The sequence below is a fragment of the Salvelinus sp. IW2-2015 genome, linkage group LG15 (genome assembly GCF_002910315.2).
Source record: "Salvelinus sp. IW2-2015 linkage group LG15, ASM291031v2, whole genome shotgun sequence".
Taxonomy (NCBI): domain Eukaryota; kingdom Metazoa; phylum Chordata; class Actinopteri; order Salmoniformes; family Salmonidae; genus Salvelinus; species Salvelinus sp. IW2-2015.
In genome coordinates, this window is record NC_036855.1 from 25,033,249 (window position 1) to 25,052,012 (window position 18,764).

General features: G+C 46.3%; 1 protein-coding gene across 4 annotated transcripts; it reads left to right on the plus strand.

Moving 5' to 3' along the window:
• Nucleotides 1-2,921: 2,921 nt before the first annotated feature.
• si:ch211-225b11.4 (tRNA (32-2'-O)-methyltransferase regulator THADA) lies at nt 2,922-17,792 on the plus strand. Of its 4 annotated transcripts, XR_011481015.1 has the most exons (32): nt 4,032-4,253; nt 4,741-4,915; nt 5,009-5,095; nt 5,179-5,206; nt 5,339-5,487; nt 5,661-5,783; nt 6,088-6,208; nt 6,396-6,538; nt 6,638-6,722; nt 6,837-6,973; nt 7,112-7,309; nt 7,426-8,155; nt 8,262-8,414; nt 8,510-8,619; nt 8,733-8,893; nt 8,976-9,145; nt 9,276-9,440; nt 9,539-9,687; nt 9,810-9,947; nt 10,047-10,151; nt 10,386-10,583; nt 10,787-10,937; nt 11,184-11,433; nt 11,643-11,882; nt 11,996-12,200; nt 12,402-12,590; nt 13,439-13,689; nt 13,832-14,002; nt 14,110-14,376; nt 14,480-14,682; nt 15,373-15,482; nt 15,605-15,693. XR_011481015.1 is itself a non-coding variant. In XM_070447048.1 (31 exons), exons 2-31 carry the CDS (start codon nt 4,871-4,873, stop codon nt 15,847-15,849), a joined length of 5,367 nt encoding a protein of 1,788 aa, XP_070303149.1. In that variant the 5' UTR covers nt 2,922-3,112; nt 4,741-4,870; the 3' UTR covers nt 15,850-17,792. The 4 variants fall into 4 exon arrangements, 3 of the variants coding, with proteins under 3 accessions (XP_070303149.1, XP_023857672.1, XP_023857673.1); XM_070447048.1 differs by lacking the exons at nt 4,032-4,253; nt 15,373-15,482 and adding an exon at nt 2,922-3,112 and having other exon boundaries at nt 15,605-17,792; XM_024001904.2 differs by lacking the exon at nt 15,373-15,482 and having other exon boundaries at nt 15,605-17,792.
• The last annotated feature ends 972 nt before the right edge of the window (nt 17,793-18,764 follow it).

Genomic DNA, 18,764 nt, shown 5'->3' on the forward strand with positions numbered 1-18,764 from the left:
ATTCTGTGAAATAGCAGTTACAAATAGAAATCAAACTGGATGGACATCAGAAATAGAGGAAGGACAAAAAACAACAAAATATAACTATTGTAAAATAGATTGTGTCTGTAAAATGGGTAAAATATGTATAAACTGAAGGTAGAAGCCTAAGTGTTATTGTTTATTAGTTTACTCAATTGGGGGAAGGGTGGTAGGGTTACGTGGAATAATAAAGGTATATTCTAAAAAAAGTATGTATATCTATATGAGTATGTGTATGTATATATGTATGAATGTTTGTGTATGCATATGTATATGTATGGGTATGTACGTGTATGTACACTGCTCAAAAAAATAACACATCCTAGATCTGAATGAATGAAATATTCTTATTAAATACTTTTTTCTTTACATAGTTGAATGTGCTGACAATAAAATCACACAAAAATTATCAATGGAAATCAAATTTATCACCCATGGAGGTCTGGATTTGGAGTCACACTCAAAATTAAAGTGGAAAACCACACTACAGGCTGATCCAACTTTGATGAAATGTCCTTAGAACAAGTCAAATGAGGCTCAGTAGTGTGTGTGGCCTCCACGTGCTGTATGACCTCCCTACAACGCCTGGGCATGCTCCTGAGAGGTGGCGGATGGTCTCCTGAGGGATCTCCTCCCAGACCTGGACTAAAGCATCCGCCAACTCCTGGACAGTCTCTGGTGCAACGTGGCGTTGGTGGATGGAGCGAGACATGATGTCCCAGATGTGCTCAATTGGATTCAGGTCTGGGGAACGGGCGGGCCAGTCCATAGCATCAATGCCTTCCTCTTGCAGGAACTGCTGACACACCTCCAGCCACATGAGGTCTAGCATTGTCTTGCATTAGGAGGAACCCAGGGCCAACCGCACCAGCATATGATCTCACAAGGGGTCTGAGCATCTCATCTCGGTACCTAATGGAGCAGCAGGCTACCTCTGGCGAGCACATGGAGGGCTGTGCGGCCCCCCAACGAAATGCCACCCCCACACCATGACTGACCCACCGCCAAACCGGTCATGCTGGAGGATGTTGCAGGCAGCAGAACGTTCTCCACGGCGTCTCAGACTCTGTCACATGTGCGTGTGAACCTGCTTTCATCTGTGAAGAGCACAGGTCGCCAGTGGCGAATTTGCCAATCTTGGTGTTCTCTGGCAAATGCCAAACGTCCTGCACGGTGTTGGGCTGTAAGCACAACCCCCACCTGTGGACGTCGGGCCCTCATACACCCTCATGGAGTCTGTTTCTGACCGTTTGAGCAGACACATGCACATTTGTGGCCTGCTGGAGGTCATTTTGCAGGGCTCTGGGAGTGCTCCTCCTTGCACAAAGGCGGAGGTAGCGGTCCTGCTGCTGGGTTGTTGCCCTCCTACGGCCTCCTCCACGTCTCCTGATGTACTGGCCTGTCTCCTGGTAGCCGCTCCATGCTCTGGACACTACACTGACAGACACAGCAAACCTTCTTGCCACAGCTCGCATTGATGTGCCATCCTGGATGAGCTGCACTACCTGAGCCACTTGTGTGGGTTGTAGACTCCGTCTCATGCTACACATAGAGTGAAAGCACCGCCAGCATTCAAAAGTGACCAAAACATCAGCCAGGAAGCATAGGAACTGAGAAGTGGTCTGTGGTCACCACTCGTCGCACTCCTTTATTGGGGGTGTCTTGCTAATTGCCATAATTTCCACCTTTTGTCTATTCCATTTGCACAACAGCATGTGAATTTATTGTCAATCAGTGTTGCTTCCTAAGTGGACAGTTTGTTTCACAGAAGTGTGATTGACTTGGAGTTACATTGTGTGTTTTTAAGTGTTCCCTTTATTTTTTTGAGCAGTGTATTATATATATATATATATTTTCAAAAAATATATGGGGGATTGGAATTATGCAGACAATTACAATGATGGAAGCAACAATCTTTCCGCAATATTAAGCTGATCCCCGCAACAACAAAAAGTACTACCGGCTGTGGTGCGTCCACTACCATATCTTCACTAGCATCACTTGTTTCCTCAATTATTTTAATCGCCTCCGCTAGGAGATTCGATTGACGTCTCTACTCTTTGCTACCTCAATCTCTCCTTCCACTTACAGGGCACTCCAGGAACATGATCACCAACAATTGCAACACCGTCGGTCTTCTACACGTCGTTCTTCAAAACCCTGTCCATCTGCACACACTTGAAACATGGCCAAATCCTTTACAATTCTAATGATGCGGATGTAGGTATAAGCGACATGGGCAGCCTCCCAGGGCGGCATCTTGCCGGGGCTGGAGCGCCCGCACCAAATTTCTTTTTTTTGGAAAGGTGACATTTGTGCGATCTATCACTCATTTCCACGTCACGTCATGATATCTTGATCTTGTCATCGTGTGGGACTGTGTGTCAATAACCTTGTCGGAGTGGGCGCCCTGGATCTGTCAGTGAGCTAGGGGAGGTGGGAAGGTCTCCCACTCAGAAGTACGAGATGAGATGGGGGGGGGGGGACTCCTCCTCCTCCTCGCACCTCTACCTTTGTACAGTACTAATGCATTTAAGTATGGCTTATTTGTGCAATTTAGTTAGTGTGTTTCTTGTTTGAAGTGCAATAATCCGGTTCTCTTCTTTAAAAGTGTGTTGTGTATTTGTGTGGTATAGGATTTGTGCAATCTAGTTTTATTTGTTTTTTTGTTAGCAATAGGGTAATAGTGTAATAATTATATTTTTTATTTGTATTTATATACTACAATTTGTTTCTTTGTTACTTTGATATTCATGAGTCTTTTTGTATATATTTTTAGATTTATATCGTTTTAAAATGTTATATTTGTGTTGTTCCAAATGTCTGAATAAAAATGAGTTCAGTGCAGAATGGTGCTTTTTGAGGGGGGCGGCGGGTTCGCCCAGGGAGCCATACAAGCTAAAACCGCCACTGCTTACACTGCAATGGTTTGGGGATGACAGTTCTTACAGCGTATCTTACATAACCAAGCTTCACATGCGTAGGTATTTGCTATTTATCAGAAAACAACTGGACCGACAGACTCCTCTTTTTCTCCATTCACCCAGCGGGTTAGACGCCGGGCACCAACCACACCAGGAATCTTCTTCAGGTATTCAACGACTCCTTTGAGAGTGTTCTACTCCGAAGTTCATAACTTCTGTTGTTCGGATTCTTTTGAGGCTCACTGCAATCTTCCTATGTTCTTCAGAAATACGATTAATCATAGTAAGACCAATCTGACAGACTTTTCCCAGCGCATACTTCACCATTTGACACATCAAACGGGTTTCCCACATATGCATCCCAACAAGATGCGATTCATTATCATTCATACACGTATCATCCACTCCAATTTTAGACAATTTCATTTTGTTATAGTTTTCGCTACTGCTGTTGTCCATTCARAACATTCGTCTTCACTAACTTTGCTTCGAACTCAGCACCGGCTTCCGACATCTTTTTCTTAAACCGGAAGAAACCGTAGTCCAACCCGGAATCGAACTGCGAGCCTTCCAAAGATTTGTATAACTAAACCTAAAAAAGATATATAATATATATATATATAATWAAAAAACGAATTGTTCTATCTGTGAACCTTCCCTACAACCTGTAGAGAACGCAATAGTTCCACCTCACCAGGGAGTTATCATTTTTGCAAAGTGTTGTAGAGAGATGTCAATGGCAATGACATATTAACCAATCACAGTTTAGGGGATTACTTGCGTCCATGCTCCAGAAATGGGCGAGCTTCTACTGAGATAGCCAACAGCGACCTTCGTGGGGCTGTTGTGTACTACGGAACAGACAAAAAAATAATGTACCTGTTATAGCAAAATTCTAGAAGCAAATTTGCAACATGCACTATTACATGGACTCTCTGCATGCATCCTAATGAATTGACAACAAAACATGAACACAAAAGCGTAATGTAATGTTACAAAGATGATTTGCTAACCGAACGCATACCCCTATACACTAGATGGCGGCAATTCATAATGCACTGTTCTGTAACGACTCAACTCCCAACAGTAGAGTTAGTTTGACAAGAAAAACACGAGGAAGYATGTTCTCTTTCTTTCCAGGGATAATTTTAAGACAAACTTTCGGAATTAACAAACAATGGTGCCTGTTCAATCGGTCGAAGATCAGATGAAAGCTGTACTAGACTGTGTGGTCACTGAGGATAAAATACCCACAGATGTCAGCACTACGTTAAAGCTTTTCATTAACAAACTTGATGAGTGCTCAAGGTAAATCTGGTTGACAAGTGCCTAATGTGTTTTATTCATTACACCGATTCTGTTGCAAAATGTTTCTTAAACAGAATGAAACAGGAGGGACCTATCTGCATTTGTCCAATAGAAACTCTCGTTATGCTCTGATGCTTCTGTTTGGTGCTTAAACGTTAAACTGTTTCCATAATGAATACACCCCTGATGTTTGTATGACAATGCATGTGTAGCCACCCTGTATGGGAATGCATGTACTACTGCCTCTGCCAAGAAATCTGGGCTTTCATGGCATAGGTGGTAATGCATTCACACCACAATAACCACAGGGTTGTTGATTCAAGCCCATCACTACATTGGTGTCAGCAGTGGGATAGTGTCTGCGGTGTCTCGGAGTTGCTGGTTCCAGCTCCACTCCGACTGTTCCCATTTCCAACCAATTAGTACACATTCATTGTTTACCGTCGGTGTCACTCATCTTCATGGCATGTTGTCTGTCTCTGAACAGGAGCAACATAAAGCGATGCAAAGAGCGTAGTCTGGAGGAGGCAGGCCAGCTGCTGAGGAAGATCCCAGTGAAGCAGCTTCAGTGTTTAGAGGAGAGGCTCCTCTTGCCACTCATCAGGCTACTCGTCGCCATGCAGATGCAGATGTTTAACATCGCCAGTCGCAAATTAGACCAGGTCCAGAACAAGCTCTGACCTTTAGAAGTGATGTTTTCAATGCTGAATAACTAAAGTGCTATTCTGAATATGTATTTGATCATGCCATTACAGATGTTGCAACATCTGGCAGAAGTCAATCGTTTGCTGGTTTTTCGAGAAATCCAACACTGTTTGTGCACTATTGTGGGAAAGGATCAGGTATGTGTATTGTTCTAAAAATAATCCATGGTTAGAAGTATTCTTTAGCAATGTGATAATGTTTCAGCATCTTTCCTTTTCAGGCATTATCCATTGGGGACCTCCAGAGAGGTAATTTGTGGATTAGAATCATCTTGAATTGTTCTTTGTTTTAGTGTGAGTGGCATTGTCAATATTAACTGTTATCTTTTTGGCCTCATTTTAGGTGCCAAGTTATCTCCTGTGTGTGGTTTGTGTTTGCAGCTTGCATGTTCCTGGAGGACAGCTCTATTGGTCGTGAGCTGTGGCGAGAGGCCTGCCCTTCCTTGATAGATAAAGTGGCTGAGTTATTCCCTATAATACTGGAGCAGGAGGGTTTGAGAAATGGACCACTGTGTTACCAAGCTGTCAAGGTAAATACTGTACATGCACTTTATCAACCTTTAACTTCCTGGCTCTTGTCAACAAAATTGTACTTGTCTTTTTTCATTTGAAGCACTGTTCAGAAGACGTCTTGTCATTGAACTGACCTGTGAGTTGGCTGTGTTAGTAGGTGTCTTAACTGATCTGGGACCTGTCCCTTCAGGTGTGTTTGCAGGTTTTTCAGCTGTTGCCAGGTGAGGTGGCCCCTCTGGTGTGGGAGAAGGAACAGGGGAGTTTGGCAGTGCAGAGCATCCTACAGTCTCTAATGGACATCATCCTGGGACAGGTCTGTGTTTGACATCGATTCAGGTTTAATCCCAAAATATTTTTAAATAAATATGATTCAGGTTTGCCAGTCTGTTCTCCCTGATGTCGCTCCATGGTCCAGCTCTTATTTTACTACATGGTCCTTTGTAGCTCATTTGGTAGAGCATGGCGCTTGTAACACCAGGGTAGTGGGTTCCATTACCAGTATCACCCATATGTATAATGTATGCATGCATGACTGTAAGTCGCTTTAGATAAAAGTGTGTACTAAATAGCATTTTTTAATTATTATTATATTACTTGTTTCCTCTGTGTGCGGGCAGTGCTCCAACAGGGACACCCGTCTCCTGGCTGGCACCACAGTGGCCATGCTGATTAACACCGTACTAGAGGGAGGGGAGGGAGGAGCAGCTGCCTGGAGTCTGCTACAAGTCACTCACTCAGGTACACATTCAGGACTTTCATATTGTTGACATTGTATGTTGACTTTTATGGTTTACATTCTATATCGTTTACATTCCAAATCATCACAACACATATGAAGGATTTGAACCATAACCCTATGCAAATAAGGACTGTGATGAGGACTGTGTTTTTTTTTTAATGCCACTGGTTGATGTGTGTTGCTCAGAGCCCTGGCAGCTGTGTGTGGGTGGTCTCCAGGTGCAGTGCAGCCCCCGCTCGCAGGACGGAGTGGACAGACTGGCCGTGAGCAGGGGTCTGCTGACCTGCTGTAGAAGGGGCATCCTAGTCAGTCAGGTGGACACCACAGGGGTATGTCACAGACTGCTCATGCTCATTCGTTCTTATGGAATTCTCTGCCAATTTAGAAAATGTGGTTTCTGATTCAAGGTTTTCTCCCTATTGCTTCAGGCTTGTCTACTCCTGGGTGGTTTGTTTCCTTTGGTTTCTGCTTTGTGTGAGGAGAAGCTTGACTGTCACTACTATGTCTTTGAAGGTACTGTAAAACCAAACCAGTGTGTATGTGTGTTTCTGTAAGTGCAAACCTAATGAAAGTAAGAAATACCTGAGTATCAAATCAAAGTTTATTAAAGCCTATGTCTGATGGCAGTGTTAACACTGTGGCTGAAGAGTGTTAAGGAGTGTCTAGCTGAGATCTGGGAGGTGACCAGCGCTCCCCTGCTGCCTGATGACTCTAGTCTGAGACAACAACTCATCCAGGTCATCTGGGACAATGCTGAGAGTCCAGTGAGTTTTCAATCATCTCATTACTAATATAAATGGTGTTTTTTATATATATATATATATATATTTATTTTTTTAAAGCAGCAGCTACTCTAGTATAGTAGTAACAATAACATCCCATTTCTCCTTACACATGCCCAGGTCGAGGGTGTGTCAGAGGTTGTGCGCAGTGCGTTCTGCCTGCTGCTGGAGATCTATGAGATGGACTGCCAGCGTTTTGGAGACACACAGAAGAACCTGCACATTTCCTTACTCCACCGCATAACTAAACTGCCCTGGGAGGCCAAAGCCAAATACTTCCCCCTCTGTTCACTGCTCCCTTATGTTGGCACTGACATGGTGAGTGTATTCAAAGTCATCTTACACCTTTTAAAGTGTATACCTTTTTTATACCTTTTAAAGTGTATGTTCAGTTGTGGAAATTGATTAAAATTAATTTTCCATTAACCCCTCAGGTGCTGGAGCAGTACTCAGAGCTTCCCAACCATCTCCTGAAGTGCATGTCCACCAATCATCTGTCCCCATGTGCCTCAGAGCTTTACAAGTGTCTGATCCAGAAGCAGAGGTGCGAGCTGTGTGAGGAACTGGCCCAGGATGCTCCTCCCTTGGAGCTGGATCTGGCCAATCAGTGGGCCAGGCGTTGGCGGACCACTCTGCTGGAGGCCTTGACCTCTGACGTGACCCTTCTTCAGAACAACAGCTCCAGCCACTTGCTGCCCTGGACTCTGCGTGTCTTCCCTGCTGCTGTGGAGCCCCTGCTGGCCCCTCTAGACCCTGCCTCTCCAGGGCACCTCCATGCCTGGGCCTGTGTGATGAGTGCCCGCCGAGCCACTTATGGAGGCTCCCCCTGGGCCCTGGAGAGTGGCTCTGCCCTGGAGACCCTCCGTCTTGCCCTGGGATGTGTGGATGATAGAGTCCGCCTGGCCGCCCTCAACCTGCTATGCTGCAGCCCAAAGACCAAAGAGGCCCCGACGCCGGAGGAGCTGTCTACCATGAGGACCTTCATCCCCCAGAACCTCAACAGTGAGTCGTCACCGTTCCGCCAGCACCTTCAGGCGGGGGTGAAGAGGTTTCTGGTCCGGATCCGAGACAGCTGCCTGGCCCACCTCAGAGGACAGAAGGGAAAAAGGGACGGTGGTGTCAGCCTCACAAAGGAGACAGAGATGGCACTTGATCAGGGAGTAGGTGAGAGCTGTGAAAGTTTGAAGCACTAAATAATGGTTTTATTTCCTTGTCCCATCTAGCTGTGCGGTGCAATTTATTAATATCATATTCATCCTGATCATTGTAGGGTTTGTGGACTGGCTGTCCCAGCTGCCGTTGTCCTATCTGGCACCAGGACACAGCTACCAGAGGAAAAAGACTGTCCTGCTGCTGCTGTCTGCTGTACTAGAGACCTGCACAGACACCTGGAGCCCAGACAAGAAGAAGGGCCAACCCCCAGGTCAGTAAAGGGGGCATGAGATGGTTGACTTCATTCTGGGGCTTTAAAGCCTGTATGAAGCAAAATTCCAATAGGTTTTTGTTCCCTTTCTGTAGTTAACATGGCCTCTTTGATCAACTGGGCAAGGCTGAGAGGATGGTGGGATTTCTTCTCTCGATCAAAACAGCTGGTCCTTATTGGCTGTTTAGAGGATTCCACCAATGAGGTAGACTTAATACTTATGTTACAAATTCCAGTTTTTATTTTTAATACATTTGTGAGTGACAGAAGGATAAGTGAAAKAATGTATTTTCTCTGCTCTATTTTCTTCCTATGTAGATTCGGGAGCTCTCTGCAGGGTTACTGGTGAGATTTTTCCCACCTAGTTTTCTGGAGGACATTACTCCTGTGCTGTTCGGCCGAGCAGAACTGCTCCTCTGCAGTCCCCGTGTGCCGGAGGCTCAGATGGGAGCTCTGATCATGAAGGTCCTCCTCCAGAAGTAAGTAGACCTTAATTTTTACACCACCTGTAGCCAGAGTTCTTGTCCTCGACCTCAGTGTTGCATGACCCCCTCTCTGAAGGTCTGGAGGTCAGTCTCATGTGCCCTGGCTGGACAGCCGTATCAACTACGTCAGTTCTGGGGACTCGAAGGCCGCTACTCTGGTCAGGTATCTACTCAAGGAACTCGAGCAGCATTACCTGATCGCTAAGGATGATATGATGCTTGCTGCAAGGACCAAACCCATACACGGTGAGACCTGTTGCATCATTGCTATTTCACAAAATTTAATTTTGCAGCTATCTAACAGCTTATATATAAACATGTTGAATTCCAAAGCACTTGACACTGCAACCTTACTTGAGTGATGTATTTGTTTCAGGTATTTTGACTGCCCTAGAGAGGTGTATACTAGAGGTACCTAACACCCTGTGTGATGTGGTCGATCACAGAGTGACCATAGAGATCCTGGTTCTCCTGGAGAGGATCACTCTGCTCCTACTGGGTGTGCTGTATGGAGACCAGGATGCCTGCGGTGATGAGAAAGGTATCGCCAGTAAGGCGTATAGAGACATCACACAAGAGATCGGAGAAGGGTAAACTTGATATGGAATGGTTGTCTCACCCCGCCCTTGTCTTTTCCAGATATACCCCCAACTTTCTGTGACATGGGGAATGCCATCACCTCTCTGATAGGCCAGGTGGCAGGAGAGGACCAGGGGGAGGGGGATGAGTGTGTGCTGCTGTCTGAGGAACACAGTCTGGTCCTCACCTGCTGCTGGGTCTCCCTCAAGGTACTCTTCATCTTACCGATCAACACTCCCACTGACCACCCGGCTGCACGTTCTAACCCATGTTCAGCACCACTAAGAAACACATTCTGGCCTTCAATAACTATTGTTGTTTTCCTTTTCAGGAAATAGGAATCTTTCTAGGTTCTCTGGTGGAGAGAATGCTTGCTCAGGCCAAACAGACAGAGCCCTTTCTAACTTTAGAAGACCTGAAGAGGGCCTCTAAAGTGTTCAAGAACATTCTTCTCAAATGCCGCCACTGGGTAAAAAGGACATAACATCCATTTATGGTTCACAACTCAAAGCCTCCCCGGTTTTCTTGTCTCATCTTCAGTCCTGACATACATGTTTCTATCCCCCAGGGGGCAGTAGAGGGCTGCTGTGTGGGCTTTACCAGGTTCTGTGCCTGTCTCCTGAGCAGCAGTGACCCAGAGCTCAGGGATATCCCAGCACACATGCTGAAGCAGGTAACCTCTGACCCAGGCCCTTTTGAGGGGGCTCATCCACACCGCACACAGGGTTCTCATGGGGTAAAGGGGTTTCTGTAGAGTATGTTTTAGGTCCAGGCCAGGGATGTACCTTATCATTCTCTGCCAATTCATATCTAATTTTATCTGCAACAATGAAGCTATGTTGCATGCATATTTAGCTAGTATGGTTAAACTGTGTGTGTGCTAACTGATATGGGGTTTTCTCTCCAGGGCCTAGAGGTGCTGCAGTCTCGCTGTACGTCAGTGACCCGGCGGGCGGCAGGGCTTCCCATGCTCATCCTGTGTGTGGTGTCAGCAGAGGAGGCCAGTAAGGCCCGGCCCCTCCTGGCCCACAGCATACACACCCTGCTGGACACAGCCAGGTCCCCTCTGCCCCAGGACTGGGACCAGACACTGGACCTGCCACAGGTAGTACAATTCATGAATTCACCAAAAGTTTGCCAGATATACACACACACGTACACTACTTCCCATGAAATATACACATGTACATTACTTACCACGTACACAGATGAGATGCACAGCCGTCGAGATACACACATACCAATAGGATACTCAAGTCCAGGTCAGTTAGCGTGCTGTCTAATGTTAGCTTTTCCCCTCTCCCCCAGGTGTGTGCGGTCCACACCCTGCAGGCCCTGGTACGAGGCTCTGGGCTGGGGGTGGCTGTGCTGCAGTTTGCCCCAGCTGTGGCCATCCTGTCACTGACCCTCCTCAGCTCCCCCTGCTGGGCCATGAGGAATGCTGCACTGCAGCTCTACAGTAAAAAGACAATCTCTCCCTCTCACTACTGTAATGCGCACACTGAGGACAGAGCTCAGGTTTCAGTGTCATTTGTATTCTCTGAAACTGACCAGCTCAAACATTAGATCATATAGACTGGGAGAGAATCCATTAGCTTCACTTGCGCTGTCTGCTCCAATTTCTTTCATGTAGCTATCAGACATGCATGTTAAATTATTAATTTGTTATTGTACTCCCTCTGACTGAACCCTTTCCCATGAACAGGCTCTCTGTGCTCAAGGTTGCTGGGTCAGCGCTCTGGAGGTGAGGAGGGCTCCACCCAGCATGGCATGTCTCCCCCCGCCTTCTTCACCCACTACCCTGCCCTGCAGCCCTTCCTCCTGGGAGAGTTGAGGGGGGCGGCAGAGGACTTGCAGGGTCCCTCTGGGGAGGCCCGGCTCCGCCTGCACCCCTCCCTCTACCCTGTCCTCACCCTCCTGGCCAAACTCCAGCGAGGGGTCCAAGACCAAACTGGGTGATTACTGTTTTCATGTCATTTATTTAATTTTGTCAAGCTAAAGAATCTCTTTATAGCTGCATCTACTCAATGAAGCAGGTGATGATGTCCATGGGCCTGTTTAAGGATAACACACCTGTATTCTCCAGGTAGGCACACAATCATTTACAGTGTTCTGTGCATCTCCTTGCAGTATGAAAACTGGTCCATGTAACCTTTGTTCCCAGCAGGACTCTGTCAGACTTCCTGATTCCCCTGCTCCAGCTGGCTGCCAGTCCCATCTACAGTGTGAGGATCATGACCTCTAAAGCCTTGGTCGCCATGACGCCCCCCTGCCAATACGTGAGCACCCTTCTCCGGTTGACAGGAGAGCTGCCAGAGCCCCAGGACCCCAGCTGTCACAATCGTCTGCATGGACAGCTACTGCAGATCAGAGCCATCCTGGAYAGGGGTCTATGCACACAACGGTGAGGGTTTACAGAATGGAAAACAAACAGGGAAAGATTCTATAATTCATGTTCTATTTATTCTGTGATTAAGGCGCTGTCAGGTTTTGTAATTTGTGTTGTTATTTCCCCAGTCCTCCCCCAGACGCACTGTGTGATGTGGTGGACCGTGTAGAGTCCAGACTGTGGTTGGTGACAGGGGCTCAGCACTGCCCCCTGGTGCGTGGGGCCTACCTGGGTGTGGCAGGCCTGCTGAGGGGGTTCTGCTCTCAGGGGTTCCTCCGTCAGATGAGGGATGTGCTCCTGTCAGAGCTCCACTCACCACACCAAAGGCTCCAGGTGCCCAACAGACCCTGTCTCACACACACACACACACACACACACACACACACACACACACACACACACACGTTCTTATCCAGAGATACTGTCATGATTTGTTATCCTTTTCATCATCTGGGTATGTGCCAACTGATATATCAGTGAGGTTGTGTTAGCCGTCCCACAATACTGAAAGTTCTATGACATTCCATTTTACAGGTTGGGTCCGCCTCCTTCCATCAGAACGCTATCCACTTCCTGTGTGCAGAGCCCCAGTGGGCTTGCCAGGTGTGGGGGAGTTTCTCCACAGAGAGCTCTGACCTGAGGCTGTCGTTGGTCAGTTGGGCGGCTGAGAGGCGGCGATGGAGTGGGACGAGTATGCAACAGGTGCTGCAGACGGCACTGCAGGTGAGACATCAACACCCTGTCTAGACTAGAGAATGCTGGGAAAGTCACCCTGTCCAAAACCTTACCAACAGTTTTCAACGACTAGTTTTCAATATACACCATGAGGAATTCAAGGCACTAAAGATATGTTTGACTTTAAACACAATGCTGCATAGGGCTGAAATCAAGCTGAGAATAGTTTTTCTCCCTCGTAAAAATGAATGGTTGTGTATCAGCTCACAGCTATTATATACTCACTAAACAGGGTCAGGTAAATCTGAACTAGACCAATACAGTCAAGGATATCCATCCTTTTTCTCTGCTGTGTTATGCCGTACAAGTGGGAGTCACGGAAAATGTAGGGCGTAAAAAGTACACTATTCTCTTTAAAAGTGAAGTAAGCGTAAAAGTTGACTCTACTGTTTATATTTTTGACAAGTACATATATCCCAAAAAATGACTTAAGTAGTACTTGAAAGTATTTTTGCTTTAGTACTTTCAAGTACCACTGGGTAGAGCATGGCACTTGTAAGTTGTAACGCCAGGGTAGTGGGTTCGATTCCCGGGACCACCCATACATAAAATGTATGCACCCATGACTAATTCGCATTGGATAAAAGCATCTGCTAAATGGCATATATTATTGTAAATTCTAAAGAAAACATTATTTTGCCTTTTAATAAAACTCCATAGGCCCAATCAATATGCCTGTGTCAGTGCCCCTGTTTTATACCTCCTTCAGTTTCTGGACAGCAAAGTCTTCCCACCTGTTAGCTACCCTTTAATGACGCCACATTCCTGATTTGACAATGGTGACCTGATCATGCTGTTTTAGGGGAATGGTGTTTAACATTGCTCTCTGTACTCAGGCCAACCTGAAGGAGGCGCTGTTGGATCAGAGTGTGGAGTATAGCAGGACATATCTGACAACCCTAGTGGCAGTGATGACTCCTGGGGCTGACCATACTCTGTCCCAGGAGCCTTCCCCTTCTCCCCCCCTGGAGGGTCCAGTCCTGCTGGAGTGTGTGGAGCTGTTGCTGGGGGCCCTGGAGGGCCACAGAGGGGGGCCAGAGTTCCTATCCCAGGCCCTGTGTGCTGCCAGCCTGCTGCTCTCCCAAAGGTCAGCATACAGAATTCTGCACACTGCACTCCTCTCTGTTTTGACATGATTTATAATTTACTTTATAACAACAAGTCATTAGGGTGTCAGATCCACAAAAAACATACGGAACATTCACACATTTCTTCTCCCTCTGTCTCAGTCTTCAGACATCTCTGTTCCCTCGGTGGTGCAGTCTGTTGGAGGTCCACCGGGTGCCAGAGGCCCCTGAGGCTCTCAGGAGATCCTGTGCCGGGGCCCTGTGTCTGGCTGGGGCCCCCTTACTGAGCATGGCCCTGAGGGACCACACTCCTCTCCCTGTCTTCAGCACCAGGTAGAGATCTAGAGCAGGGTCGTAGGTTAAAAAGTCAATTACAGTATGCATACTGACTTTGTCACAGTCTGCTGCATAATGTCCTCTCTGTCTTTCTTCCTATGCAGGTTGATCAACACAGGGCTTTACCTGCTGCAGGATGAGAGCCAGCAGGTGAGGATAAAAGCGGCTGGTTTTGCCTCCACACTCTGCCAAGCCAGGAGAGGAGGAGGGGAGAGGAGCATGTACCTGATGCAGGTCAACCAGGCTCTGCCCTTCCTGCTGGAGCTGCTGCTGGAGGAATGCTGGGATAGTCCTGATGCCCTGGAGGTSTTGCTGTGTCACATGCCCCAGTCTGACCTGAGCTCAGTCCTGAGGGAGGCCAAGGACACTGGGTGAGTCACCACACACACAGACAGTCAACAAATTCATGACATGTAGGCCGAGTATGTATTTTGTTTTGTTTATGTTGTTCATCAATCCCTCTCTGTTCCACAGGTGTGCCAGTCTTTATGAGCAGGATGAGGCCAACGTATTTGCAGAACCGTCTGTGATGTCAGCATGTCTACTTCCATACCTGCTTCAGCTCGCTGAAAAGTACCCTGCATCCTCAGTGGTGGGAGAACGCCTGGGTGTATGGGCCAGGGAGAATGTTACAGACCTGCTGGAGAACCTCAGGGTCTGTAAAGACCTCCAGCCAGGTAACACACAGACCAAGGACCACATACTTACTGATTGTGTCGGAAAGCTACAGAATGAGGATGGTTACATGCAAATAACACCATTATTGTGGATAGTCATTAATATAATAGTTTCTTTAAAATGTTTACATGCTTTGCAAGAAGAACAATTTCCCTAATAATCCTGTTTACATGGACACATCTGAAATCAGGCTACCGGATGGGACTTAAATAAATGCTGAAAATCGGCAATCAAAATAAACGTTCTACCACTGCGACCACGTTATTTTTGCGAAGCATATTTGATTCTGAGTTCAGGCATATAAAGTTTGTATGTGAACTATTTCTAAGATACTCGCACATAAGAGGGAGGCTTGCGCTACCGCTGCTGGTACATGTGCAGATCGAATACACAGCTGGAACGCTGATTTTAAGCTGTTTACATGTCCCAATAACCTGAAAGATGGCTCAGAAAACCACGTTTTAAGCAGCGTATGCTTACTTTGATTTTGACCTCACTCCGATTTAAGATAAACAGAGTCAAGTGTTTACTTGACTATTGCCATACTCTGCCTACTGCCATAATCAGTTTAATATCAAATTATTAGTGTGCATGTAAACGTACTGAAAATGTCATGGCTGACAGGATTACGTGAGCTTAAAGTGATACTTCGGGCTTTTGACAATGAGGCCCTTTATCTACTTCCCCAGAGTCAGATGAACTTGTGGATACCATTTTTATATCTCCGTATGAAGGAAGTTAGAGGTAATTTCGCAAGCCAAGGCTAACTTGCATTAGCACAATGACTGGAAGTCTATGGGTATGTACTAGCATGAGACACATAGAAATGCTATCCACAAGTTCATCTGACTCTGGGGAAATAGATAAAGGACGTCTTTGCCAAAATCCCGAAGAATCCCTTTAACTGTTCTTCCGTTCTAGGTGACACCCTGGACCCGGCCTGGTTGGCTCTTCTCATGGATTCTAGTTTCCATGGCACCCTGTGTGGTCTGTGGGCCAGGGCAGCATTCCTCCTGCGGCTCCTAGAAATATCTGATGACCTCCGACCCCTCTGCGATCCCGAGAGTTTACGTAAGAACATCCAGGAAGTTCACTGTGTGCTCCGCCAGAACGGTGTCCAGATGCCCGCTGCCTTTACTGCAGCTCTGACTGGAGACCTGCCTTGATGATACAGTAGTCTGGTCCACACTGTGACAACAGATTGCCTTAGTTCTCCTCTTTGACGATCCAAGTCCAGAATTAATGAATCCATGGATGCTGCATGAATGCCTACTGCAGCTGCAAACAACGTGAGCTTTGAATGTACTCTCTCTGTAGCTTCTGCACTACAGTACAGTAGCATTTGGCAGGCAGGTTCTCTGATTAGTTATGTAAAAGAACTGACTACAGCCAGATGAATGCAATGATCAGATTACGTACTGCTGCTGATGAGGCCTGCTAAGTATTGACCAGCTATAGAGAGCATCTCCTTACACCCACTATGCCTGAACTGAGAGTGTATACTGATCCAAAGAGCCTCTTAGAACATCTCTGTTGATGCCATTGTGTATTTTATTTACTATGTTAATGCATTTGCATGTCTGTGTGATCATGATGCAGCCATGATGCAAGTATTTTTGTATGGTTTTAAAGGATAAATGTTTAATTTTATAGATTAAATAATCTATTAAAGTGGGGTTGTTCTCTCTTTTCTGTAGGCTTTAACGTTTAGGATGTCTTCCTTTATCTGTCGCCCAACATTAAATCCCTCTGTTGTGCTTGAACAAGGCCCCTCTGTGTGAATTCTCAGACCGGTTCCAACTGTCTCAGTCTGGTTCCAACTGCCTCCGACCACTCCTGGTATATTTATCATACCACCAGCAGCCACAGCAAGGCGCACTCCTTCCTTCTAGTCTATAGTAGGCTACGTTGCCTTTTCTTCTCTCCTGTTCATCTTTCCGCATTAGCCACGTCTTATTGGGCTTCATCTGCAGCAGTGGGACGCAGACAGTGATGTAATGCCAGTGGCCGTCAGCAGTAGAGGCAGACAGACAGGAGGGTTGGTGAACAGAATGGGCATACAAGGCTTTATGCTCCATTAGTGGCCAGTCTCCTGCCTGGATAAGTGTCCATTGTCAAACTGCATGCCTCCCTCAGATGAAGATGATTGACTGTACTGTTGAGCTGCTGGTTGCCGTGCAACACCCCACACTAGAACGGTCTTACATCATTAGCACAGCAGTCCACTCCTTGTTGTTCTATTGGTGGCAGGCAAATATTTGATAGGCTACAGTTCACGCTCTTTAGAAGTGTTTGTGTGTACATTGGGGCTGAATGACCTTTCTAATATGTCCTTGTAGTCTGTTGGAGCAGGCATTATAAAGTAGGACTGTTTCTGAACTGGTCATTTTTTTTCCTGTGTTAATTGCAATGTTAATACACAGGCCTAAGAGCAACTGGGTGATGTGTTAGCCAGTTTCTTTACCAGAGCAACTGGGTGATGTGTTAGCCAGTTTCTTTACCAGAGCAACTGGGTGATGTGTTAGCCAGTTTCTTTACCAGAGCAACTGGGTGATGTGTTAGCCAGTTTCTTTACCAGAGCAACTGGGTGATGTGTTAGCCAGTTTCTTTACCAGRGCAACTGKGYKWTGTKTTAGCCAGTTTCTTTACCAGTTCCCTATTGGTTTTCTGTAGACCTCTTTCTTGGAGTGTAACTCACCCCTCATACCTGTGTTCACTTACTTTATGTAACCACTTCATGACTCATACGTGGGAATTATGCAGTACGTGTTCCTTAAACACGTCTTAGAAATGAGAGACACCGAGAGATAATCCTACAGGATTTAAATGTGTCTGAGAGCAAACCACAGCAGGCTTGGAGTAGGAACCGTACTAGAACACTTTAAAACGGGTCTATCGACTTACCCGTTGTGACACCCGGCACTGAGGTTCAAGTGCTTTTAAAACAAACAGAAAAAAAGATCTGTGAACTCTGTGCTAGTTCCAGACAAAGACGGACAGATAACATGTTCTGATTTCTGTCCTTGAGTCTTCCTGAACTAGAACATACATATCATGAAATGAATAATAAAAACATGACTCGCCTAATCTTATAAACAATTTCCTATTTTCTTGCTTATTTCAGTGTTTTTTCCCCCTCATGTCTTAACAATGACCTATTTAACTGTCCAAATGTTTTTCCATTGGAAACTTTCCATACATAATTAAGAAAAGGAAAGTTGGGCCTTTTCTGGAAGGGGTGTGTGCGTACGTGCTTCCTGCACTCTGGCGAGGGTTTAAAAGGAACCTGGAGGCTGACCATCTGGCCTTATTAGAGCTTTTGTTACCATTTCCCTGAGACCGAAGGTTTACCTGGATACAGCCTTGGAGGTTTCATTAAGTCTGTACAGGTAATGAAATGATTAGACACGGCAGATAGGAACAAGGCTTTTATGAGCGGAGTGTTCCATTAGTGTCACAAGGAATCTTCTCTAACTGACATACTACCAGTCAGTGCAGTTCTGGTTAAGGAAATAATAAGAGGGAACATTCACACTTTAYTCAGCATCAACACAACTTGATTTAGGTCAACTCAATGTAAAGTTAATAAATATACGAAGTCTGTCTGTGTGACATTGGTTTTAGGACTGACAATGAAGTAATATACTGCATTAGAGAGAGTGTGTGTGTGTGTTTAGATGAACCAGAGAGAGAACTGGGTGTGAGAGAGTATTTGTATTGGCATGGGGAAGAAAGACAGAGTGACTATAGAATGGGATAGAGAGTACGAGAGAGAGGGAGAGTGTTTGTATTGGTAATTGTTTGAAAGCAGGGTGACATTTGTTTGAAAGGCGGCTGCTGAGTGAATGAGTCATGCTCTGCCAGTGGCCTGTGGCTCTCCTGCTGGGGTCAGGCAACAATGACAGGGGCCTCTCTCCTTTGAGCACCCAGCTAGGCAGCTGGGTGCACAGGGAGAGGGGGCAGCATTTAACATCGGCCCCCTCCAGTCCCCATAGCCTTCTGATGTCCTGTGCTGTCAGGGACCGAGGCTGAGGGAGAACATGGTGGAGAGAGAGGGGGGGTGGGTGGTGGAGAAAGGTTG